At 46.5% G+C, this 25,791-nt stretch overlaps 1 protein-coding gene across 1 annotated transcript in view; it reads left to right on the plus strand.

Moving 5' to 3' along the window:
- Positions 1-25,791, plus strand: part of TTC21B (tetratricopeptide repeat domain 21B) — a 502,211-nt gene that overhangs the window by 445,093 nt on the left and 31,327 nt on the right. Inside the window, exon 28 of the mRNA XM_086956589.1 lies at positions 2,299-2,366. Within this exon, the coding sequence (XP_086812715.1) occupies positions 2,299-2,366 (68 nt within the window). The remainder of the gene's footprint in view (positions 1-2,298; positions 2,367-25,791) is intronic.

Genomic DNA, 25,791 nt, shown 5'->3' on the forward strand with positions numbered 1-25,791 from the left:
CAGACAAAAAAAGGTGCTGAATATAAAATAGGGTGATGTGTCTTAAACTCTTTAATAGGAACTCTTTAGTAGGTCTTAAAACTTTTCCCTTTGACCCTACCCTCCCTGTGTGTTTTTGATACCCTGAGCTGTTTAGCATGACCATCTGTTCGCCAGTCAGGCTGCCCTTTTGAGAGAATCTTCTGTCGCAGCAACAGGTGAGGATTTTGCAACCGAACCTGGGCACCCTCATGCGTGGAGACTATGATGTGACTATTAACAGCTTTCTACCTTTCTCCCAAAGACTGTAATATTATCTTGACAGCCAGGTGCCCCTCCACCAAGTCGGTGTACATCTGACATTGGGACAAGTTTATGCCTTGGTGTGTTTCCCACAACATTTACCTGCTCTCTGCACCTTAATCTGAAGTTTTAATGTTCACATTGTTTTTGATCCAGCAGGGCTCTGCTCAGGACACAGTTAAGGGTTACCTTTCTGCCATCATGGCATTCTTGCGGTTGTCAGACCAGCCTTCTCTCTGTAAGTCACCTGTAGTGGCTAGGTTCTTAGAGGCCTGTAACATGTTTCCTCCTACGTCTTTTATCATGCTTCATTGGGACCTCGACCTAGTTTCAAGCCTCTGCAAATTTGTTCCCTTTAGCTCTTTACTATCAATACTGCTTTTCTGGTGGCCATAACATTGGCCAGGATGATCAGCGAATTACAAGCGTTTCTGAGCACCCTCCTCACACCACCTTTTATCTGGACAAGTCCATTCTCTGGGCATGTGCCTCCTTCCTTCTGAAAGGTGACTCCTTCCAAATAGACCAAACCATAACTCTGCCTACTTTTTTTGCTCCGCCTCTTTCTTCCAACGGGAGAGACTCCACCATCTGGACCCAAACAAAGTGTTGTTCTACCTTGACCACATTCTGGGTTGCCGATCAACTCTTTGTGGGCTATGTAGGAGCAAAAAGCAAAGGCTATGTTGGCCAAGAAGCAGCCCCCTCAGAGCTTGCAAGCTCACTCCACCAGAGCAAAGGCTGCGACCACTGCATTAGCATTCTGCGTCCCAGTCTTAGACATCTGTCAGGCAGCAATGTGGACCTCACCACACACATTCACCAAACACTACTGCCTGGACAGTCAGGTCTGTCGTGATGGGCACTTCACCCGTTCGGTCCTGCAGGACTTTCTAATCTGATTAGATTCGGAGTTCCACCTCCGCGAAGGTATTGTTTCGGTATCTATTCTATGGTAAGGGAACTGCGGCTAGAAGGCTATACTAGATGAACAAGTTGCATTACTTTCAGTAAGGCCTAATCTGGTAAAGACCCTCGAGCCGCAGATTCCTTACCAACCCCCCATCGTCCCGCTCTGCGGACTGATTATGATGTAGGGAACACCCTTTTCAGGGCCTTAGTTTGTCAGACCAGTAGTCAATGCTCATCGTGCCGAGGTAACTCCTATTTAGGTACCGCACATGTCACTTCCACCTCAGACAATGCTATGCAGAGCTGGATGGCACTAACTACCGGCGCACAGGGCTACTTCTCAAAAATCTTCTGAATCCAGTCTGGCTCCTTGGTATTCGTCTAAGTGAAGGATTCTGCAGCTAGATAGTCTTTACTTTACCAGATAATGCGTTACCAAAGGTAAGTAACTTGTTCTTTAATTAAATTAAACTTTATGTTCATGGAAATTGCTCGGAATTAAATCTGATTTTCAACAGTTGCTTTATACAGTTTTCCTCCTTGCCAAAATAATATTTTTGCACCAATGGTATTACATAACTTGTGATAGCAGATATTTCACCCAAGGAGGTAAAATAGCTTGATGAATTAAGGACTTACTGTTCAGATCTTTGTGTAAACCCCACTGAAAGAGTTGAATTCCCTTAGGCCTGACTCAGCGTTGCATCCCTCCAAGGGGATTACATGTGTACCACATAACTGGATAATACGAACACATTATTTGCAGCACTATGAAATGACCAAATTGCTGTAAAAATGCACTTTGCCCCCCAAGTTATTAATAATATTTGTATCTACCATTTCCATTTACCTGGACACTAATCAGGATTGCTTAATTTGCACATTTTGTACAATCTTTAAATTGTTTTGTGATTATTGTACGTTTTTGGTTTTAAAATGATTTTGTATGATGTCTTTTTATGGTCTTATTTTGATCGAAATTAAAGTATATTGACTGTCTGCTTAATTGTCAGGTTATATTTTATAACAATCTTCATTGCATCTAATTTCCAATACTGCAGTTTCTATTTAATGACATGCATACTTCCCTTTATCTTTTTACAGGGTACAAACTGGCATTTAACTACTTGAAAGCAAAAAGATATGTTGATGCAATTGATATATGTCATAAGGTAAGGTATGGCTGCAGTAAAGCTAATTGTAAACTATGTGATTGTAGCAACTTAAAACCGAATTAGTGTTGAAAAAAAGCTTGAATTAAAGCGGTTGTTCTTACTCATTCTTTTTGGTTAAACACTGCATGCCTATACTCCACATATCTTCACTTTCTGTAAATATTCTAAAATATGTCAATGTACAATAAACATTCACTTTTTGTACAGAAATTATACTGTTCTTTGTGGGATTGCATAAATAAAAATTGGATAAATCTTCTATATAGTAGAAATGTCCCCCCTAAATTATGTTAAGGTCAGAAGCCCGAAATTTCTAAAAGGCCAAAGTCTTTCATATCGTATTTGTTTAACAAATTATATGTTTTATTTGTAAACATATATTCCAACTGCACTATTTTGTAAGAGATAAAACCGATTGATGAAAATAATTATAATCTAAAGTTAACAAACATTTGTCATAATGAAAGAAAACCGGCAGCTTCACTTTACAAATCAAAAAAGTGATCATTTGAACCAATATTATTTTTTTATTTTTTATTGAACTAACAAGTAAGTTAGCTTTTTAATTGCTATTACTGTGAGTTAACTACACTAATAGCAACTTCAGCCTTTAGTAATGTACTAACCCACAAGATCAGAATCTCTCTGAAAATCTAGTTTAATTTTTAAAAATGGATGTATGTTGTATCTAGTATTCAGTGCTATGCATCTTCCTTTCTTCTCTGCCTTGCTGCTCAGCTAGAGTGGATGTGTTATGGAATGCTGGTGCATGTCCCAGCTACTCGGGGGTGCCAAGGGACAAGAAGGGGGAATGACAAAAGTGGGTTTCCAAAAAGAGCTATATCCCACTTCTGTTTAGAGCGATATAGAAGCATGTGTGAATTATCCCATTAGTACTGTCCTCCAAGGACATGTTACCAGATTCTACCATTCTTTTTTTGTGTAACTTTTATATCTAATTGCAACATTCATCGTTGTAGACTAGAGCTGCTCAGGTGTACTGTCTTCTGTGACGTATGACACTCGCTGACCTTCAAATGGTAATGCCTTTTCTCAGCCACTGAGTCATCTCCGGTTATGAATTTCCTGTTTAATGTGCCTGGAAGAATAGACCTTTGTCCCAAATATATATTTTTAACGTTATCTTGGACATAGTATGTCTTTCCATAGCGTATGTGAACTGTCACACAAAAGGCAAAGAATATTAAAAGTATTGTGCTCAATGCAGGGAAAGGTTATGTTATGAAAGATTCCAAGAAAAGGCTGTGCATCTACAAGGCATTCGATGTTTCTATGTTGTATGAAGGTGCAATGCAAAGGGTGTTTCGGTTTTGAACCATTTCTACCATTAACTGTTTCCCATTGCTTCTGCTTGTAAAAGATCTGTCTTGCTTTTCTGCCAAAGATGAATTGTTCCTCACTGTCAAGATGTGTGCTTTCCATCCCCCCACTTGCCTAGTGATTGATATCTTTTGAAAGCTCATTACGTCTAACCTAGGTAGCATATGTGCTGTCTCTTCAAGACATGCTATAATAACTCTATCGCTTGCAACAAGCCTCTTGCCTTTTTATTCATCCCTTCGATTGTCTTTCAAAAATGCTTGCTTGCTCGTGGTTAATCCTTCCTCTTTGTCTCTCCTTTTGTGTTTGGTTTCCTCCCACAGAGTACCTCCAATTACTTACTGTTAACGTTAGGCTTCTGTGTTTGTGTTCATTTGAGGGACTATATTTTTCTTTGATTCCTGCTCGTGTTACGGTTTGCCTGTCTTTGGTGGTTCAGCTTCAGCCACTTAATCCCCTCGTCCCATTCAAATATTGAAATGAAATGTGAAATGCTAGACACTGTTTCTGAAATACATTCTTTAATTTTTTGAATTCATGGTGCATGGATTTCCCCAAATCCCTCCCGCTTTGTTGCTTGTTGCTTTTACGAGACCAGCCCAACCCTGCAGCAGAGTTAAGGGCAAGGCTTGGGCAACTACTATCACATTTTCTCTAACGCTTGTTTATATAATGTGAACTCGAGCGACCCAAAGGTGTTGGAGCGCTTTACATGAGCACTAGATACATTACACAATGTCAGGGTCATTTCTGGGGGGATTTTTATAGAGCGTGAACTCAACCCACCCAAGATTATTTAAGCGCTTTACATTTACATTTCCTTATTTCCCTTTACCTGATGAATGGGAGCAGCATTCGTCCCTCCCACCACTTCCCATGTTGCTGCATGCCTGCCCCGCTGCCTCTTCCTTTCTTCATCCTCCTCTCAGAGCTCTAATTTCAAAGTACATTCAAGGCAGCTCCCCAGAGAGACTGAGACATTTTTATTATATAATGTGCACTCGAGCAACCCAAAGGTGTTGGAGCGCATTACATGAGTACTAGTTACACTACACAAGGTCAGATTAATTTTTGGGGTTATTTTTTATCGAGCGCAAACTTGACTGACCCGAAGATATTGGAGTGCTTCACAAAAGCGTCAGTTACATTATGCAAAGTCAGGTTAATTCTTTTGTCTTTAGGTGTGCGGAGATTAAGTAATGCTGTCCCTAACACATGGGAGCATTTTGCTACTGGTGCTATGTTCAGTGCTCCTATACCCAGGATTCTGGAACACAGGGTGGGAACGAGGACTTGCTAGTAAACGGATGGTGTGAGCAATGTTGTGAATGGAAAATTGTGAAAAGGGGTCCTGGTGAATAGAGGCCTGGAGCAGGAGGGATGTGACGTCTCCGCCATTGGAAAGTACTTCACTGCATTTTTTCATGGACTGTACAGTACCCTAGTAATGCAGTCGCACATAGAATATTACAGTACTGTGACTTGCATCGAGGCACTTGTCAGTTACAGTTTTTTTGCATCAAATGAAAATGAAGGCATACATAATATGCAAGGCCTTGACTTACTGCAATAGCACAAATTTGTCCTGTGTTTTCAAACCAAAGTATACCAAAAAGTGATGAATGGAATGCTTGAATTAATCTCCGCCACTGGTAATTGATTGGGCTGCATCCTAGTCCATAGTTATTTTGCACACCATGCAACCACATTCTGGGCCCAGCCATATGTAAATCAGTCTTGACCAGTGAACAGTCCTGCCTGAACTACCACGCCAGGTCCTCCATGAACCACAATACAATCAACCCAGTTTTGCCCCAATTAGGACTCATGAGCCAGGTGTAGCTAGTTTCCAGTGACGCAGTGTGCATAGGACCCACGTCTGGGCATACCCGTCCAACCGAGGGCGACACACTAAAGTGTACCAAAAAGTGATGGATGCAATGCTTAAATGAATCTCAGTCACTGGTGATTAGTCGGGTCGCATCCCAGTCCATCACTATTTTGCACACCATGCCACAATAGTGTGGACCCAGCCATATGCAAATCAGTCTTAAACCTGCTCCAATAGCAATAGCCCAGCCAAAAATGCCAGGCCAGACTGTTCCTATCGGTACAGGGTCAAGACTGATTTGCATATGGCTTGGTCCAAACTAGAGGTGGCATGGTATGCAAAATAACAATAGATGGGGATGTAGCCCAGAGTAATTCCAATTCACTGAGATACTCCAAACATTACATCGGTCCCTTTTTTATTTACTTCAGAGTGACGCTCTAAGTGGGACGCATATTCCCAGACGTGTGTCCCATACGCACTGTGCCACTTGAACGATGCTAAACCTGACTGATGAGCCCTAATAAGAGCAAATCCGGCCATGAGCTGTTTTTTTCCGGTTCAAGGACGTCCTGGCCTGGCAGTTCTGGCTGGATTGTCCCCATTGAACCAGGGCCCAGAAGGATTTGCATATAGTTGAGTCCAAACTAAGGTGGCATGGTGTACAAATTAATGGCAGCCCGAGTAATTACTATTGACTGAGATTAATTCAAGCATTTCATCCCTTACTTCTTAATATACTTCAATGTGGTTTTAAACTAGTAAACTATGGGTGTTAAGTAAGGGTGGGCGGAACTTTCAATCCGTGGAATTCCACTGAGTTACCTAAAAACTCTGAGATTCCATAGAGTTTCGCAAGCAGCAGAATTTCGATATGTGGCACTGCTCGCGCTGATTTCTAGGGCCAAGAGCTTGCCCTGCATTGTAAAATCAGTACAAACTGCACCACGCCACCCGCCACAGGGTGCTGCTTCTTCCTGCCACTCGAGTAGATTTTCTACTCGGGCGACATCTTCCTCAGTGTGAGAGGCATCTTCCTCAGCGTGAGCGGCATCTTCCTCAGCGTGAGCGGCATCTTCCTCAGCGTGAGCGGCATCTTCCTCAGCGTGAGCGGCATCTTCCTCAGCGTGAGCGGCATCTTCCTCAGCGTGAGCGGCATCTTCCTCAGCGTGAGTGGCATCTTCCTCAGCGTGAGCGGCAGCTTTCTCAGCGCGAGCGGCAGTTTCTCAACATGAGGCACTTTCTCAGCGTGAGCGGCACTTTCTTAACATGAGCGGTAGCGACCGCCCACGTCAAGAAATCGCATACTCGCTCTCAATTTTCTTACTTGCCAACTTAACGTTGACGAGCATCGCACGAGAACAGCTCCGCAATGGGGCGGTTGGCAGAGTTTTTCCGGAACTTTGCGCTCCAGTAGGAAAAACTCAGCAAACTCCGCAGATGGAGCAAAGTTTACCACCCATCCTAGTGTTAAGCACTCATTGCAGTGAACTGTGTGAAACCTTCACATCATGAATTGTGATCCTGGCAAGACTGAGCCATTCACCATCCTTCTCTGTTGATAAAATGAGTCCCAATAACTCATATAACATAGACAAGTTTTATTATGCTTAAAGAAAAACATTTGTTCATTTTTAGACTTTCTTGATGATTTCATGTACAATCAAATGAGGGGGTAGATGGTGCCGGTTGACCTGCGTAATGTAGTCTGTCTCATGTTCGTTGTCTGTGTGATGTCCTTGTCGTCAATATAACCACCACTCTGGCATGCTGACGTCCGTTCTTTTCTTTCCACACCAGCCAGCACAGATCTGTCAAAGAGAGCTACCCCCTGTCATGTGTCTATGTTGCCTGGAGTGTGACCATGACAGTGTTGTGTTCCAACTGCCTGGCCATGGTGCTGAAGGCTTTGAGAGAGTGGACCCTAAAGCTGGTCGCAGCCTGGCGCATGGTGCTTCGGAGGTTGTCTTGTCGATCTCATTCCCACTCCCGGTTGAGAGGAAGGTCCGAGCACTGCTCTGGAGGGTCAAAGTCCTCTTCCTTAAACTCATCGCAGTCAGGTAAGAGGCACCATAAGAAGCACAAGGGTGCTTTTACTTCACCCCGTCCGTCACATGATGAGATGGAGGAACCTCGGCGTTCGGGGCCCACCTCCAGGCAGAGGGTGCCTGGGTTTGCTCTGCATTTCCTCCCTTTCCGGGACCAGGAGCAACCCCCGCCCAGCTAAAATAATTCTATGACGCTATGTGCACCATATTTGGGAGGCCTGATCCTGCCACTGTGCCCTTGGGCCCTGCAGGTTCAGAGGAAAGAGACCCTGTGGGGTTCTGCACATCCGGCTCTGGCCAAGGCCTACTACTGGACCCGAGTCCGAACCGGCGCAGGTCGTACCTCTGCGACCTTCCCTGGCACCGAGTCCGACACCAAGGTCCTCGGTGTTGCCGGCGCCCACTGTTGGACCCTCCCCAACCATCATTCCAGACGACACAGAGCCAGTCAGGCGAACACTGGTGCATAGACCGGCTCCATGCCGGTCAACCTGCCCTATTCTGAAGGGTTAGGAATGGATGATGAGGATTGAAAGGGGCAGCAGGATCCCTTGGAAATCCCGCATACTCAAGTTCTGGACTGGCATGAGGAACTGGATGATGCCAGGGGCCTGGACACCTCCCAGGATTGTGGCATACTGTCTCCCCCCAAACCTGGCTGCGGAGGAAGGGGGCATCATTTGCAAAGGTGGTGCGTAGGGCTGCTTATGTCTTGGACCCACAGCTTCCTACGATGGCAGTCAAAACTAATGTCTTGACAAAGTCGGTATACGCCTTCAGATGGAACACATTTTGTAAATATTGTACAGGAAGGTCTATTTACCCCTTATCTGCCTCTCTGTCAAATGTTCTCCTGTTTATTCTTTCCTTAACCCAGCAGGGCTCTGCATTGGGCACTCCAGAGGACTATATTATGGCCCCATCTGCTTTTCTTTGGCTGCAGACCAGCTTTCACTTTTTAAATCCCATCTTGTGCAGAGAATTTTGAAGGGGTTAACCCATTTGTTTCCCCCTTCCCCTTTTATTATGCCACAGTGTTACTTTAATTTGATCCTTAACTTCTTGATGTGTGCACCGTTGAGCCGCTGCACAACTGCCCTCGATGGCTGCTTATTATCAAAACAGCCTTTTTGGTGGCAATCCCCTCTACCAGGAGGGTGAGTGAACTGTGGGCTCTGTCATCACAGCCTTCTTTCTCTGACCGTCTTTCTGAACAAAGTGGTACTCCGGACTAGGGCATCTTTCCTGCCTAAGGTGGTAACACCCTTCCAGCTGGGACAGTCTGTTACGTTGCCCACATTCTATCTACCTCCGCGCCCTTCTAAAGAAGAGGAGCGTCTCCACCGTTTGGACCCAAAAAGAGTGTTATTGTTCTACCTTGATCGCACGAAACCGTTCCGGGTGGATGACCAACTCTTTACAGGTCACGCGGGAGCAAAGAAGGGGCATGCTGTCAAAAAGAGGACCATATCATGCTGGGTTATCCTCTTTATCAAAATGTTACGCTTTAGCGAAGAAACAACCTTCTGAAGGCCTTAGGGCCCATCCTAGTAGGGTGAAGGCAGCCACCACGGCGCTCCAACGTGGTGCTCCAATTGCTGATATCTGCCAAGCGACCACGTGGGCATCTCTGCACACATTTGCCAGACATTTTTGCCTGGATTCTCAGGTCCGCAGGAAGGGCCTGTTAGGCTGCTCTGTCCTGCAGGATTTCCTGGTTTAACGCTTTTCAGCAGTCATAACTCCGGGGAGGGTAATGCCTGGGTATCAAAGGTAAGGAATCTGCGACTAGCTGTCAATCTCAGATGGGCAAGTTACCTTCGGTAATGCCTTATCTGATCTAGCCGCAGATTGCTTACCGACCCAACCATCCTCCCCGCACTGCAGAACTTTTTCTAGTGTCAAGGCTGTTCCACTTCAGGGCCCTAGTTGTTTTTTAACACATCATGGTCAGTCACATCATGGCTCTGCGCTTCTGGCGTGGAAAGTAGTGAAAAGTAATGACGTCAACACGCAGGAATGGCGGTAATATTGAAGACACTGATGTCACGACGCCGTCACACGGAGTCAACCGACATGCGTGCAGGCGTACTGCTATAAAAAATCTTTCGGATCCAGCCTCACACCTGGCAGGTAAAAGGTAAGCAATCTGCAGCTAGATCATGTCTCTACCAGATACGGCTTTACCAAAGGTAAGTAACTTGTCTTTTTCTCCACTTGTGGACTGGAATCCACCCCCAAGACCCAATTGATCACCTCCCCCCCTTCTCCCCGAAGCACTCCCACCTCTCTAACCTATACTGTGAGGCAAACAGTCCACCAGTGGCCTGAATAATGGCTGCTCTGCTCCCACTCCTCCCAAGCTCCAAACCACCAAAACCTACACATTCTCATGTGAATTAAGCTACAGGGATTACGCTAAAGGAAACCCAGATGTGGGACAGATAACAATATCACCTTGCCCCTCAAAATGTCAACACACTAGCTGAAGGCCGGAAACATATCTAAGGAGTAAAGATTATTTCATATGTGCATATTAAGTTAGATACAGACAAGTGAGAGTGGCACTTTCAGAATATAACAATCAAGTTCTGCCTGTCAGCTCTTCCATATACTCCTTGGCCTTGATCTCTGGGAGAATACCCAGTCCTGTTATCAAAAACAATTTTAAGGCATGCCGGGTATATCAGTTATGCTTCTGACCAATTGCCTGACACAGCAGAATTAGCTGTCTCAATCGCCACCTCCTCTCAACTGTCACATGACAAATTGCTTGTCTTGTAAAAAACAAGAATGACCATCAAAATGATGTTAGGGTCATGTCGGGCTTTATCAAAAACAGCTTGCCAAGCAAAAAGTTCCCAAAACAAACAATAATGGCTCTGTTTGCTGGGACTTTTAGCCTTTGAGGGTATCTGCTTCCTCAGCATCAAAGGAAATTGGTGCACTCTCTGGATTTCCACCTCCCAATTCCAGGAGACCATTTCTGGGAAAGACCCCTGCAGCAGGTTCACCATGAATGCCCTGACATCCTTGCCTTCCACTCGTCTTCTATGCAAAGAAATCGCACGTTACTACTCCTCTGTTCTAATAATCCTCCAGTTTCCACTGTATGTCATTGATTTGAGATCCCTAAGCAACTAACTAAGTTTTGATCACCCCCACATCTGACTTAAGTCCTGCAGTCTGACTTTCAACTGACGTTATCCTCTCTCCAAACTCAGAACAAACTCTAAAACCTTTTTCTATCTCCCCCCGAAGCTTCTTGGTGGCTAACCTAGCCTTCCGGCCGTCAGAACGAGCCTCCTCATGATGTTGTTTAATGGAACGAAGTATTCACTTCAGATAGGGTTCCTCCATAGCATTTGCAGCAGCCCGAGAATGACCACCCACAAGGAAGTCTGGATTTGGCCCTGAGGTTCCACGTTGACCTGCTGTATTGAGGAGTATTTCGATTTTAATGTAGAAATCAGCCCAGTCTTATTGGAGACTTTCGCAGGGATTCAGATTTGACTCTGATCTTCAATTTTCCTCAGATGCATCGCTTGCCTAATAACCACACCAGGCCTTTGTGACCGACTATTCAGACTGTGCCAGAAATTGAGTCGCTTTCTAAATCCAACTCCCCTAAACTAGTGGTATCCGATCCATCAGTAAGTACAAATAATGTATCCCCAAGTTCCAAAGAGTCATCCAGGGGCTTCTATGCATGTGCCTGCTTCCTCAATTAAAGCTCTAAAATCTTTGCCATGGGCTTTATCCATACTGGGGGCATCTTTTGCCACCTGACCTTTACTTGTCCCTTAGAGGTTAGGCAGTGGGGATCCCTTCCTTTCAAAGAACTGCATTGGCAGTTTTGCATGGGAGATTATTGCAGTAGGACAGGCATATTTCCCAGACTCAGTTGGCAGAATGATTACCTAATAAGCCACTATTCAAATGTCCCGGAGACCCAATGGGTAGAGACAGGAACATTACAGTTGAGGCACCCAGGAGGACCTCCTTTCCAGCGGCAAGTCCCATACTTGCAAGTTAAGGGCTGCCCCTGCCTGGCGATTTGTTTCAAAAATAGATTCTCCCCCATCACTGCATCCTCAAGCTCATCACTGACCTGGGAATTATGTTTCACCACCTCTCCACTAATGCCCCTTGACCCCACCTTCCTGAGCGGAGCCGGTCTCACTAATTGGGATGATAATCCTGGAGTCACTGATTGGAGCTGGGTCATATTCTAAATCCCCAATTGGGTTCCCATTTTGAGAAGGACTGTCTCTATCTGACCCTTTTTCTAAGCCCATAGGCTTTGATAGAGGCTCAGAGATCGCTCCTTACTGAGCTCTTCAATGGTTTTAATGTTTCTTGGCCCAGTTATCTTTGCTCCTCCATTCCTGTCACCACTTGCATCTTGCTTGGAGCGGGCGAGCCAGAGGTAACTGGTTCTGCCATTTTTGGAGGAAGGATGTAGCCTTACAGCTAGAGCGATCTACCTCGAAGCTGGGGAACCGGGTTCGAGCCTCGGCAGGGACACTCAACATTCTGTGAATCTGGGAAAATGACTTAATCTCCCCACTCCTAACAAAAATGAATGTGTCCATCTGTAACGAAACTAGTGCTCATGTAAAGCGCTCTGATACTGGATATCTTATGGTCAAGTTTGTGCTATTTAAATCTCCCCCCCAAAAAATATTAATAATTGTTGCATTAGTGAGCCGGTCCCTGCAAGATGGTGCCTGTGTGAGCGGTTGTGTTTGGCCGATCCTCTCCAGCTCCGAGCCCCAGGCCCATGTAGTTGGTGAGATGTGCAAATCACATGTTTTGCCCTTGTAAAGGCCTTGTAAGGCAATGATCACAGCAGTTATAGCCCATGTGGTCCGCCACAATATGAGAACACTGCGTTATGTAGAACGCATACTGTATCACTGCCCTACGAGATCCAGGTGGCTCATGGAGTCTGAAATACCACCCAAATCTGTGCGGTCAAATATTGCCATTCTCAATGCTTCACAAAGAATTTCGAGTTTCATCGTGGAGCAGTGTTTTCAACACAGGTTGTCCTTTTACAGGTGTAAGTTACAGTAGATCTCCCAAAAAGTGTTTTCCTACAAATATGACACCTTAGTCTGTTTTAAAAATGTGTTTCATTCTTTTTTTATTTTAATTTTTTAATTTTTTATTGCAGAAACACAAAAAAGAGTTGCGGCATTCAATCAATAGTTTAGGTGATCGTCATTGCGGTATTGAATACAATGAAAATGGTCTCACATTGCCATTTAGCCCACATCCCGAAGGCCGGGTGGCGAATGACTTCATTGTTATTGAATGCATCTAATCACCTCGAAGGGTATCTGCTTTTACAGTTCCCCCCCCCCCCCCCCCCCCTTGTAAGAAACTCGTCCCCCCCAACAATCCCTCGTAATATGAACAAACAAAGCAGTCGATTTCCATCAGCATAAACATTCCCCTTTCCCTCCCTGCCTACTGCACTTTCAAAGCATAACCTGTCATAGTAGCACTTATTTCCGCATGAACCCCTCACTCACAACCCCCCATCCAACCCATGGTACTGTCGCCATTTGGCCCATACTTTCCTGAACTTTTTCGGGCACCCTCTTGCTTTATATGTCACTCTCTCTGCTGCCATGTACGGGTCTAACCCTCTCCTCCATTCCTCCAATCCCGGCGGTTCCGGAGCCCCCCAATACTTTGCAATGTCTCTTTTAGCCACTACTAGAGTCACTACCAAGAAGATAAGAAGTGGGCGTGGTAGATCGACTTCGTTGGTCATGCCCAACAGTGCCAGCTTAGGTTCACACTGAAGCGTAATCCCCAAGACCTCCCCCAGTTCAGTAAAGAGATGTTTCCAATATGTCTGAATCTTGTCGCATGACCATATAGTGTGAAAAAAATCCCCCTCCTGTTGGCACCCCCTGAGGCATTGTGCGTTATCTACCTTTCCCATTTTATGAAGTCTTAGTCTGTCATAATATGTCCTGTGAAGCACTTTGAACTGAATGAGGCGTAGCCTGGATTTGATTGCTACTTCCCGGGGGTGCATGAGTACAATCTCCCAATCCAGGTCCTCCATGGCTCCCAATTCCCCTTCCCATGTGTGCCGCAATTTCAGCAGGTCTCCCAGCATATTATTAGTCAGGGTCTTGTAGGTTAGGGAGACCGCCTTTCCCGGGATCTTCTCCTGAAGGAGCCGTCCCTCCAAAGGAGCGTATTCTGGGATGTCAGTAAGTGGGATTTTCTGTGCACGCCACGCGTGGTGTAGTTGGGTGTATTTGAAGAGTTGGGAATGGTGTAGCCCAAATTCCGTTTTGAGTGTTTGGAACAATTTCAGGTCCCCCTTGGCAATTACATCCCCTATTGTGGAGATGCCGATGTCATCCATCCCCGGAAACGACGGAGCTTGCGAAGTTCCATCAGCCATTGGCAATGCCACAGAGGCGTCTGCCGAGTCGGCTTCTTGTCCCAGCCCATGCTTCTCGAGGCCTTGTTCCAGGCATTGAGCGTGAGGATAGTGGCAGGCAACAGGGGTGCCCGTCCAGACCCTCCATAAATGTAGTACAATAGATTGTGGGGCGACAACTTCAATCTTTCCAGGGCATAAGTCGGGTGGTCCACCGGGGCATGTATCCAGTCATAGATCGGCGTCGTGTGTTCAGCCCAATAGTACGCTTCTAAGTTAGGTAATGAAATCCCTCCATTATACTGATGTCTTTGGAGTGTAGTCCGTGCCATTCTAGGTCGTTTACCCAACCACAGAAAGGACTGCAGGTCAGAGTGAATTTTGGGAAGTACCGAGGCCGGAAGTGGATAGTACTCATTCTGCAGTGCATAAAGGAATTTAGGTAGTATAATCATCTTGTACATCGCGGCGCGACCCAGAAGAGTGAGCGGGAGCTGCCTCCATCGGTCCATGTCTACCACCGCGTCTAAAATTATCCGTTCCAGATTCTTTCGGAACGATAGAGACTTGTCTAATGTAATGTAGATTCCAAGATATTGAAAGCCTTCAGTAGTCCTCAATAGCTGGTCGGGCAGCCTTGTCCATCTCCCCCCCCCCCCGGGTCATAGAGCATCGACTTGTGCCAGTTAATGGTGTGTCCCGCCCATCTGCCATAATTCCCTAGCTCCCGGAATAATTCCGGGACTGTCGTCTCCGGGTTTGTAATATACAGAAGGACATCGTCAGCATAGAGCAATATTTTCTCTTGCACGAGGTCCGATGCCGTCCTTCGAAAGCCTGAGATGCCCTCATTTTGGCATATCCTGGCTGCCAGGACCTCAATAGTGAGTATGAGGAGGAGGGGAGACAGGGGGCATCCTTGGCGGGTCCCCCTTTGGATCTGGAATTCCCTCGATAACTTTCCATTGACCCGCACTCTGGCCCTCTGGGTAGTGTATAGGAGCTGGATCCATTTCTGAAATTTAGGTCCAAACCCAAACTTGCGGAGCACCGCACTGAGGAATGGCCAATGTACTGCATCGAAGGCCTTTTCGGCATCCAGGGAAAGAAACCAATGCGGCTCGTCTCGGCCCTTCACCTCCTGGAGCCAATTGTGGGTGCGCCTCAAGTTTAGCTTGGTGGCCCTGTCCGGTAAAAAGCCGGATTGGTCCAGATGTATAAGATTCACAATAACTGACCTCAGGCGCCGCGCTAGGATAGTTGCCAATATTTTAACCTCTGTATTGAGGAGGGAGATGTGATGGTAGGATGCACAGTCCTCTTTCGGTTTACCTTCCTTGTAGATCGGGATGATCGTGGCCAGGGAGAGGTCTGGGGGGATCTGTCCCGCCCAATATGCTCCAGTATAGAGCCCCTTCAGATGCCTACCCAGAAGGTCCGCCGTACATTTAAAAAACTCGTCCGGAAACCCGTTCGGGCCCGGAGTCTTCCCGGGTTTCAGTCGAGCTATAGCGTCCGATATATCGTCCGCCATGAGATCAGCTTCCAAGACCAGGAGGTCCTCTGATGACACTGTGGGCAAGTCCACCTGGTCCAAGTAAGGACCCGCTTCCTCGCATGTTCCTAAATCCCTCGCCGCATAGAAAAGTTCATAGTGGGAGGCGAATGTGTCAGCGATTGTCACATCCGAGGCAACTAGCACTCCCTCCGTGGTTCTTATGGCCTCAACCCACCTGGCCGCATGTTCCCTACGGCTCAGCCACGCCAGGAGCTTGCCTGATTTATCACCCACGTCGTAAAGATGGTGGAGGGTGGCCAGGGAATGAGTCTTTGCCTCGTTAGTGACGAGCTGTCTATAGTGTCTTTGGGCATCTAATAGTTTCCTAAGAATACTATTTTCCCTTCAGCCTCGGGAATCCATTTTCCCACTTTAAAATGTTCTGTTCTATATCAGTGACCTCAGCCTGGAGCTTACGGCGTTCTTCTCCCTTTCTACTTCGCAGTCTGTCCCGTAGGACTGGCTTCATGGCCTCCCAGAAGGTAACTTCCGAGTCCACTGTTCCTTCATTTTCCGCTACATAGATCTTAATGTCTGTCCTCAGACCGCGCCGAATAGCTGCATTTTGAAGGTCCCAGGCCGCGAGGCGCCAGGATGCTTCCTGAGAGCCCCGGACGTGGCCCACTTGTACCCATAATGGCGAGTGGTCTGTTATCCCTCTAGCCTTGTACTCCGCCGTGTCATTCACCTCCAAATATTGCCTGGACATGAATACGTAATCTAGCCTCGAGAAAACCTTGTGTGCCCCATAGTAATAGGAGTAGGCACACCGCGTAGGGTGTAGCCACCTCCAGATGTCAGTAAGACCCAGGGTGTCAATCTGGTTGGCCAAGGCTGTCCGCATTCCCTCCTCTATCTGTCGCCCCCGAACGATCCCTTCCCATATCCATCACATCATTGAAGTCACCCCCCACGATCTGGATGGTGTCTGCCGTGTCCAAGAGAATGCTAGCAAGAGCCGTAAGTGTACGTGTCTGTAGTTTAGGTGGTGCATATACTGAAAGTATTGTGTATGTAGATCTATTCCATACCCACTGAACACCCACGTAAGTCCCCAGTGGGTCTACCCAGATGCGTGAAATTGCGAATGAAAGACTGAACTGTCGTAGGAGAAGATCTGTCGCCCTCCCACACATCCCTCCCTTAGACCTCTCATAGTACCCACCCTCCACTACCGGGACAAGAGAGTGGTTCGAAACACAAACTTATACAAAACAGTGAACTTAAATAACAAAAGGGCGTGTCAACTTGCGTGCTTCCCGTCACCGAGCTGCATACTCAATAGCCCGATCTGCTCCCGTTCAAGATCTGGAGTCCTGAGTTTCTGATTCAGGCGCACTGCGTTGCTCAGACATGTCCTGTTCCAACACCCTTATCGCATCCACAAGCAGGTGGACAGATTGACTCTCGTCCTCCCTTTCATCCCCTCCGGAGGCACGGCTATCAAGTTCATCGTCTTCGTCCCCCTCTGCACAAGCATTCGTCCTTAAACAGGTGAATCTCGACCCCGCCTCGGGGCCCGCTCTCGGGGAGGCCGATCTTCCTTTCCGTGTGCCTCCTGAGCCGCGGCCTCGGTAAGGTGTTGCCGGGTTTTGTCTCTTTGCCCGCCTGGAGTTCATCCTCCGTGTCTTGGGCAATTCCCACATGGGCCCATTCCGTAAAGATCTGACCAGTTCCTCTCGTCCGGCGGCCTCCCTACTGTTGAGAATTGGGCGTTCCTCCAGCCACTGCCAGGCATCCTCTGGATGAGTGAAGAAGAGCGATTGTTCCTTGTAAAGCACCTTGAGCTTCGCTGGGAAGAGTAGCATGTAGGAAATCTTCAAGTCTCTGAGTTTCGCTTTCACAGCGTCAAAAGAGCGGCGTTGCTTCTGCACCTCCTGACTGTAGTCCGGAAAGATCACGATGTGTGCGTTTTCTAGACGGATCTCCCCCAGTTTCCTTGCTTCCCGGAGGATCAGGTCTCTGGCACGAAATTAAGAAAGCGTGCAATGACCGGTCGCGGTCTCGCTCCCTCCGGTGGTTTTGCCAGGAGGACCCTGTGCGCTCTCTCAATAATGAAGCAGGGTGAAAATTGCACCGCCGGGAAGGTCTCTATCAGCCAGGAGTGAAGGAAGGACACCATATCCGTCTTCTCAATTCCTTCCCTAAAACCGACGAAACGAAGGTTATTGCGTCTCGCTCGGTTTTCCGCGTCATCAACCTTCCACAGGAGTTGGTGGTGTGATGCCTTGAGTTCCGCCATGTCTTTTCTCAAGGTCGTAATCGAGTCCTCGGCTTCATCCATCCGCGCCTCCGCTGAAGTTACCCTGTCGGATAAATTTCGGAAGTCCTGTCTCAGCAATGTTACTTCGGATCCCACTTCGCCTATCTTCACCTCCAGGGCGGCTCGTGTTTCCTGGATATCGGCTTGGGATGCCTGAATGGCCCCCATGAGAAGGTCAGTGTCCGAGCGCACACCGGATGTGTTCGAGGGGTTTCCACCATCTGTCTAGGTGCGGCAAAATTGTCCATGGGCCCTTGTTTGGGTGGTTTGGGTACAGTGTCTTTCTTCCCCATAACTGCAAAGTAGGTGGTTCAGCCACTCGGGACCAACGGTGTTTCACCCTATTTCTCGCTCAGTAGTCGTGCTCTAATGGGCCAGCCGTTTCCTCAGTAGTGTCTTTGGATCATCGGGGGTCTGCGAGCCGCTCACCGGTGTTTGCGCGGGTCTCGACCAGCTTCTCTTCTCCTTGCTCCGGTCTGTTGTGGAGAACACCCGGTAGGTTTGTCTGCACCGGTGTCTCTCGTGAGGCTCTCTCTCGGTCGCTCCCCTCTCTATGCGTCCCGGCGCAGCTCGTATAGACTCCCGTTGTCTCGGAGAGCCAGGGGTGGTGAGGGACAGGCCGTTGGATCGGACCCCGTGGGTGGGTGGGTGGGGCGCAGGCAGCGTCCGTGTCCCGGCAGTCGTCGTCCTGCGCCTGGCGGAGGGCGCGCAGTGATTTCTCTCTTGTCTGCAGCCCTAGGGCGTCAGGGTCCGGATGTCCGCCTGTGAGGCACTGTTTCCTGTTACCGGGTGGTGGGGTCTCCGTAGGGGCTCGGCCCCCTAGGACGTCCTGCCCAAAGGTAGTGGCTAGCTAATTATTGAAGCCCGTTGGTAATGCTCCTGTCCAGCAAGGGCAGAGTCTCTGTGCCTGAGCCGGATCGGCGGCGAGGGGTTCCACTGCCACTCCCTTCAGACCCCCGACTGTAGTGCATTTTACATTGACCCCTGTAGCCGTGCACCCAACTTTGCCGATCTTACCGGCCTCCAGTGTCTGCCGTGTTCTCTACCCAGCCCAGAGGGGAGCCATATCCTCACTCAGTTGCAGCGCACCAAGTATGCTTTCTGCCCCCAGGTCGCCGGTCTCGTCTCGCTATGCCTCACTTTTTTCCAGAGTTCTGCCAAGCACCTTCAGTCTCAGGCGGAACTGACCCCGCTCGCCTCTCGGGACCCTGTGTCTCCAGGTCCCGGGCCAGGGCTCAGAGTCTCAGCCGGCTTCTTCTGTGTCACCCCCCCCCCGGGGGCAATCTCCGCTGTATTGGGCGCCTATTGCTCCTCCTGACCTGGGTCCGCCGCAGTGCTGGGTTGCACCAGCTTGTCAGGCTCCATCGCTCGGGTTGGCTCCAAGGCCCTCGGAGCACCTCCTTCTGTGGCGTAGGCCTGAGCTCCGTCTCTGCCCCACTGGTCACCCGGATTCCTTCGCGGGGCTCCGCAACACCCCTGCTTCGCGATCGGAGGCTATCTTGGGTTCTCCTCCGCCACTCACCGTGCTTCCATCAACGCGGGGGGGAGGGGGAGGGGTTAAGTCCCGGTGCCCCCCGCGTCCTGTTTCCTCCGTGGTCCGCGGTCCGATGTTCACCAAGAGCCCCCTCCTCACCGACGGGCGAAGGCTGGCCCTGGTGCGACTCTCCGGCGCGCCGCAATCTATTCCGGACTTTCCTCTCCTTTCAGGGCCTGGCCTCCATCTTGAGGCCAGTCATCAGAGCTCCCGGCAGTCACATAACAGGGATTTCACGACCTCCGGCGCTGCAGGTCGCGATGTCTCAGTCCCAGCTGGTGTCGGGTGCATTCGTGAGCTGATGTCTGCCAGAACGGGGCCGGTGTGCAGTGTTTTAACGGCGGATTACAGGCAGCTCGGCGGGAGCTACTCAGGAGCACGTCTTATCCGGCCATGCTGTTGGCCACGCCCCAATGTGTTTCATTCTTAAATGTACACAGGCAAGCATTAAGTTTGGGACCACTCTCACATCATCGGTGATTAAAGACTTTAACTTTTTTTGCTCTCTCGACACTTCACCTTCGTGACAAGCTTGACCGGATACCTTTTGGGATTCTACTTTTTTTTCATGCTCCACATTCAGCACCAACAATTAATGTAAAGTAATTCCTTTGATATTATGTGCAACTATTCCAGTGTTTGCTGTTACTGCACATTACAAATTTCACTATGTAGCCTTCTGTTGGAAAGCAGTGAGAACTTGTATTAAAAAGCTTTTGCTAGTGCCAGCTTCACCATTGACGTACAACAGTATAAGCTTGAATTACGTGCATACACACACTTTCTTCTCATGGCCGACTCTATGTTCAACTTTGTCTTTCGCCTCCATATATTTCTCATTTTTGCTCGTCATTTAGTTGTACAACTAACTCTTCCAAATCAATAGTTTCCTGTCTCTCTAGTTGCATTGTAGTGTCCACCCCATTTATTGCAGTGGCAACTTCATTCTTAATTATTGGCTGTCCAAGAGTATCTCGACTTCGAGGACCTGAACTTTGGATGCTATTTGAAGTCTCCTTAGCCATCTCAGCAGCAATTGTTTCTTCCTGTTCAATTTTATCATGTAACATTTTCAAATAGTTAGGAAATACTGAACACCCAATGCTGTCCTTTGCAGCTTTGAAAGAGCCTTCGTAGCAGTAAAAATCTCCTTGTAATTCAGATTCAGAAAGCCAAGACTTAAAGAACTGTAGAAGTGCCAGAGAGAAAAACTCTGATTTTCTCCAGTAGGGCAACTCAGTTTTCTATGATTAATTAGACTGCCTGTGCTATATCATTCTGAACAACCATCACAACCAGCCACTGCAAATTTACCTTCATCTACTTTTTCTTTCTCGTTTCTATATCTGTAGAGGCGAAGTATTTCATAAAGACATGCATTTTCAAGATGTAGACTCCATTTTGGATAGTAGGTGTCCAACATGTTTGTTTTGACAATATCTGCAAATTCTGGGTCAAATTCTGCAAGGTACTGAACTTCAGGAAAAGACTTCCACACTCTTTCGCATGCATGCTAGGCCTAGACTCGCCTAAACAATTCCTCTCTACTTAAAGTACAAATTAGCTGAACTCAACCCTTTTTGAAAGCATCTTCAAACTAATGCTATACAGTTTTTTATTAAAGACTTTTCAGCAGAAATCTTTTCCCACATATCCTTCGTCTGTCTTTTCGGATTTTATGTATGAAGTAGCATTACGAGCAACAGCTATGGAATTGTCTGCCAGAGACTGAATATCCATTTTGGCAATCAGCATGTTGAGAATGACACGGATTGTAGTCTTTGATCTATTTTGAGGCTTCTGTTCGCCTCGGGTTGTGAGTGATTTTGGGTGATTTTCGAGTAACTTTTGGCTCTTAACAAGTATTGGAAATCCACAACTGCATTTAGTGTATAATTTTCCTTTCGCTCTGTATTAACACCAACAGTATTTCCCAAGTCTATGTGATTGAAACTTGCTGCTTAAGGCCTTTTTCATCACTGTCTTTTTGGATGGTACATGTAACATACTGCTCTATAAAAGAAAGTACAGACTCATCTGTATCTGTTCCAAATTGAATTTTACCTTTGATCCAAAGCAACATATGAATATGAGGAGCACCTGCTGCTTGGTACTCTTTGGTTTCTCTGTAGAAACTGCTTTACACTTTACAATTTTGTTTGCAAAGTTATCGTACTAACATTTGTGTTCTCTTCTTCTCATCCTGGACATACCAACTCCTAATTTTCCCTAGCCTCTACTTCAGGACCAAAAAAAACGGAAGTGTCTAGCATCACAAACCTTTTCAATCGCTTGTACTGTACCATGCAAAAGTGCTTTGTTAATTTTTCCTAAACACAGTGCTGAACCTTTTACAAAGAAAAATCTTCTAGGACAGACACACCAGTGAATGGCCTTGCAAGTTAGCATATTTCCTTACTGGGCTCTGATCTTATCTTTGCAACCATACAATTTTCTGCTTCACACTTTTACCTGGAAAATGTCATAGAAAATGTCTTAACGAACACTACAAACACTGCTACTCTCCCGCTTATACACAGGGGATGTCTACGCCTTCCTTGTACCTCTTCAGCTATCTAGTCCTCTACATTTCTAGTAACCATCTCTTTTCTGATGGGAGTACCATTTTTTTTTGTGTTCAAAATATTTTATTAGTTTTTGCATAGATACATAAACAAAGACAATACAAAAAACAGTATTATAAATCAAAAATACCTAGAAATTTAAAATCATACAACATCTTTTACCTCATACCATTCACCAATTGTTTCAACTGCATCCACTAATGTGTTCTCTTGCAAGTAGCTCTCTTCAATAAAGAATGGCTCAGTACAAGACTTATGCTTCCATCTTCCTCTGAAGATTTTACAAAAATTACTTTTATTAAGGAGTCTTTTTTTCTGGCTTTTTCTCTTTATAGGTAACACTATTTTGACCAGTGTTCTCATTCTCTTCAGTACCGAAATAACTAGTTTCTGCTTCACAACAAATGCTTTCTCACCACACTCTCAATATGTTGTTTTTGTTTCAGTTATTCCCTTCTCCTCTTCATGTTTCATACCAAATTCTATTGTACCCTACTCCGAAAAATTCTCATTCTAATCTCCGTAGATAGGTTGTGTCTTGTTGATCTAGTTGTTTTCTTAGAGGATTTCACACTTTGAATTTTACTTCCTCTTTCTCCTTTATGAGCTGATTTTAAACATCGTTTTTTATTAGCATGTAGTTGTATATTTTTCATTTTTCCTCATACAATTTTTCGAAACTTTTGTTCTCTTACCAGCAGCTCTTTTATCTTTAACCGCATTTTCTGCATTGTCCCTTTTTACCATCCGTTGTGAACAGATAGTACAGTTTCCTCTGTTTTCCCGTTGTGTTTGTCTTTTTCGGCATTGTTAATCTTCCTTCGTAAATACAGGTAGAGGTCTGGAAAGCAAATAAACAATACAATTACTCTTACATTACATACTATTAAATGGCATACTATAAGCAATCAAATACCCACATAAGTAGTTTTATCAGTGTTTAACAGGCAGTGTAAGTCTGCCACTTTGAATGTATGATTGACTTTGCGTTAGTATATGAATGAGCAATTTGCTGGCTGCATTAGTGGTTGAAGGGGTATGTATCTGCGTGTGCAACTAGCTCTGTTACTGCTGGATGTGCTGTGTGTGAGAGAGATTGAAAGTGTAATTGCCTGTCACTGTCTGACGGGCTGCGTGAGTGACTGTGCTTTTCTACATAAGTATGTGAGTCGCAGTATGGGTGGGAGTTTGATGTATGACTAGAGATATGAGTCTGTAAGTAAGCATGTAACTCACTGAAACTTCAAAAGACATCTTGTACCTTTTAAGCACATAGCTCCCTGCCATATGGGCTACATACGGCCTACCTTAGAGTGACTTACATGTAGAAAAAGGGGGGTTAAAGCCTTGGATGGCTAACTTATGTGGCAGGTTTGAGTAAATTATGTAGCAAGAAAAGTCAAATTACGCAGCACTATGCAGCACATTTTTGGGATAACATTATTTTGCCATTTTTAAACTTAAGACTTCCTAGGCACTAGTTGCAACCATTAGTACCAGTTTAACACCCAAACCTAGCAATTAGGTACTAAAAAGTCACCAGTCAACCTTTGCATAGAGCCTTCCACTGCCAGACAACAATTTGCTTCATTTTTAATAATTATTACACCGCTTGAGCTCGAAACAAAAAAGTTTTTTGTTAAAATCTGCAGATTATGCAGCAGATGATGGATTATATGGCAAATTTATAATAATGCAAAAATGGCCACGGCCGCACAATCACATAATTCCACTGGCCCTGGTCATTGGATATGTAAGAAACCATGTCTGCATATGACTGGCTCTCTTAGTAAGTCTATGGTTCTGTAAATGTGTATGTAAGTGGCTGTATGGTTTTGTTACGGGCTGTGTGAGTGAGTACTGGGGTATGTAACTGTATGTGCAGCAGGCTCTGTTACTGCTAGATACATAAGTGCCTTGTGGGTGTGTGAGTGAATTTTTAAGTGCCTCTATCGCTATCTGACTGGGTGTGTTAGTGGCTTTATCCTTTCGTACATATGTACGTGAGTTGCAGTATGGGTCAGAAACTGGAAGTATGACTGGGCGTATGTGTCTTTAAGTGTGCATGCAACTCACTGAACCTTCAAAGAACATGTCTTGCCTTTTAAGCACATACTACCCTGCCCTATGGCCTACCAGTTGCTATTCGGTGATTTGGAGAACGAATGACTACCAATGAGGTTTCCCAGTGCTAGCCTCCTCACCCAACCCAGGATGATCAGCCATAAGTAGTAGAATAGTTTATTAGTCAATTAAAACCATAAACAAAATCACACAATGTATAATGTTTAAAAATACATACAAAACTAATTAAAAAGGAGATTTGTCATACAGCTAATACAATTAAAGAAAAGGGGTAACCCTGTGTCCCTCAGAACCTGGGTAATTAATGGTTAAGCATAAGAATGGTTCTGTTGGGTAAGACACATTACTTTGAAACTGCTTATTAATGCAATCAAGAATAGGCGCTCTCTAATACACACATTAATTGAGAAATAAATGCTCAAATAAAAGGACATGAGATCAAGAGATTATATTATGCAATTTATATCAGAATTACTTCATTCAATGATAACATACAATGTATGATAAGACCGTCCAAATTAGTGTCAAGGTGCAATTATGTGACATTAGTGAGTAGTGCTCAATGAGTGAAAAAATGTACAGTGAGAAGCAATTTCCTATATACAAATATATACAAGTGTTTCATTGGCCAGATGCTGATTTGCAGCCAAGGATTCCTAGTGTTCCTATTGGGATCCTGGTGGTTCTGGACCTATGACAAGCGTTGACGTTTCGACCCTGATGCACCCCAATGGGTGACATGACCGAACCCGTCTCCTTGGCCTCCTCAGCCATGTCTAGAATCTTAGTAAGAGGCCCGAACAACATACATCAACTTGTCCTGACAGGACCGCCAGGACCGATCTTTTCCCTTTCGAGGATCTTTTATAAATTTGCTGAGAAACGTTGCAATTTTAGAATCCAATTCAGGCGTAAAGGCCACTTTATGTTCTAAAGTTGTCCGAGGACGCTCAGCCCTCAAACAACTGTGCGCCTCCTTGTCGAGTGGCTTGCGGAGGCAACCGGCCACGAACTTCGCCACCTTGTCCCCCGGTACCCAGGCAGCGGACCGCGGATGTACAATCTCATCTGGTCCAGCATACCCGAAGCATCCTGAGGCAGTGTCGCAGAAAAACTGGCCGGCCTCCAGGACAGTGAGGACCCTTCGTTATCATCCGTGTCCCCCGGCGGATCTCCATCCGGGGCCGGAGAAGGAGGGGGGGGGGGGGGGATTCTGCAGACACCACGGACGACGAAGGCGCAGGGTGAGCAGAGGATGTTCTAGCCAGAGAAGCGGACCGCAATCGATCAGAAGCGTCCTTGTCGACCCCCTAAGCCTCCTCAGTACCGCCCTGCACGCAAACCTTCTTGGAGGGTGGAGGAGGGGCCTCCTCTGCAGCCGCAGAGGACGTCGCGGGGACCGCCGAAGCGGCCAGGTGGGCTTGGCCCAGCTTTGCGCATTCTTGAATAATGCGGTCCGTCAACCGCTGCTCCATGGGCCCCACGACTTGATTAACACAGCGGTAAATAGAATTATCCACTGCTTCGTACAAGTCATCAAAGGGGAGGCACTCATGCACCTCCTCCTCCTCCTAAGAGCCTTCCATCCTTGTTAATAGGAGCTGTTAACAGGCCCAGCAGTACCAACAAAAAGCGCTAGAGGGCGCAAGCACCTAACCAGCAGACCAACCGCCCGAAATGCAGCAGGGCAATGTAGGCAGTCCGAAGGACTGTCAAGTACGGGCGGCCACCAGCCAGCAAATTGGGGGACACTCAACCCGAACGC

This window comes from Lissotriton vulgaris, chromosome 2_1 (assembly GCF_964263255.1).
Source record: "Lissotriton vulgaris chromosome 2_1, aLisVul1.2, whole genome shotgun sequence".
In the NCBI taxonomy this organism is placed as follows: Eukaryota; Metazoa; Chordata; class Amphibia; order Caudata; family Salamandridae; genus Lissotriton; species Lissotriton vulgaris.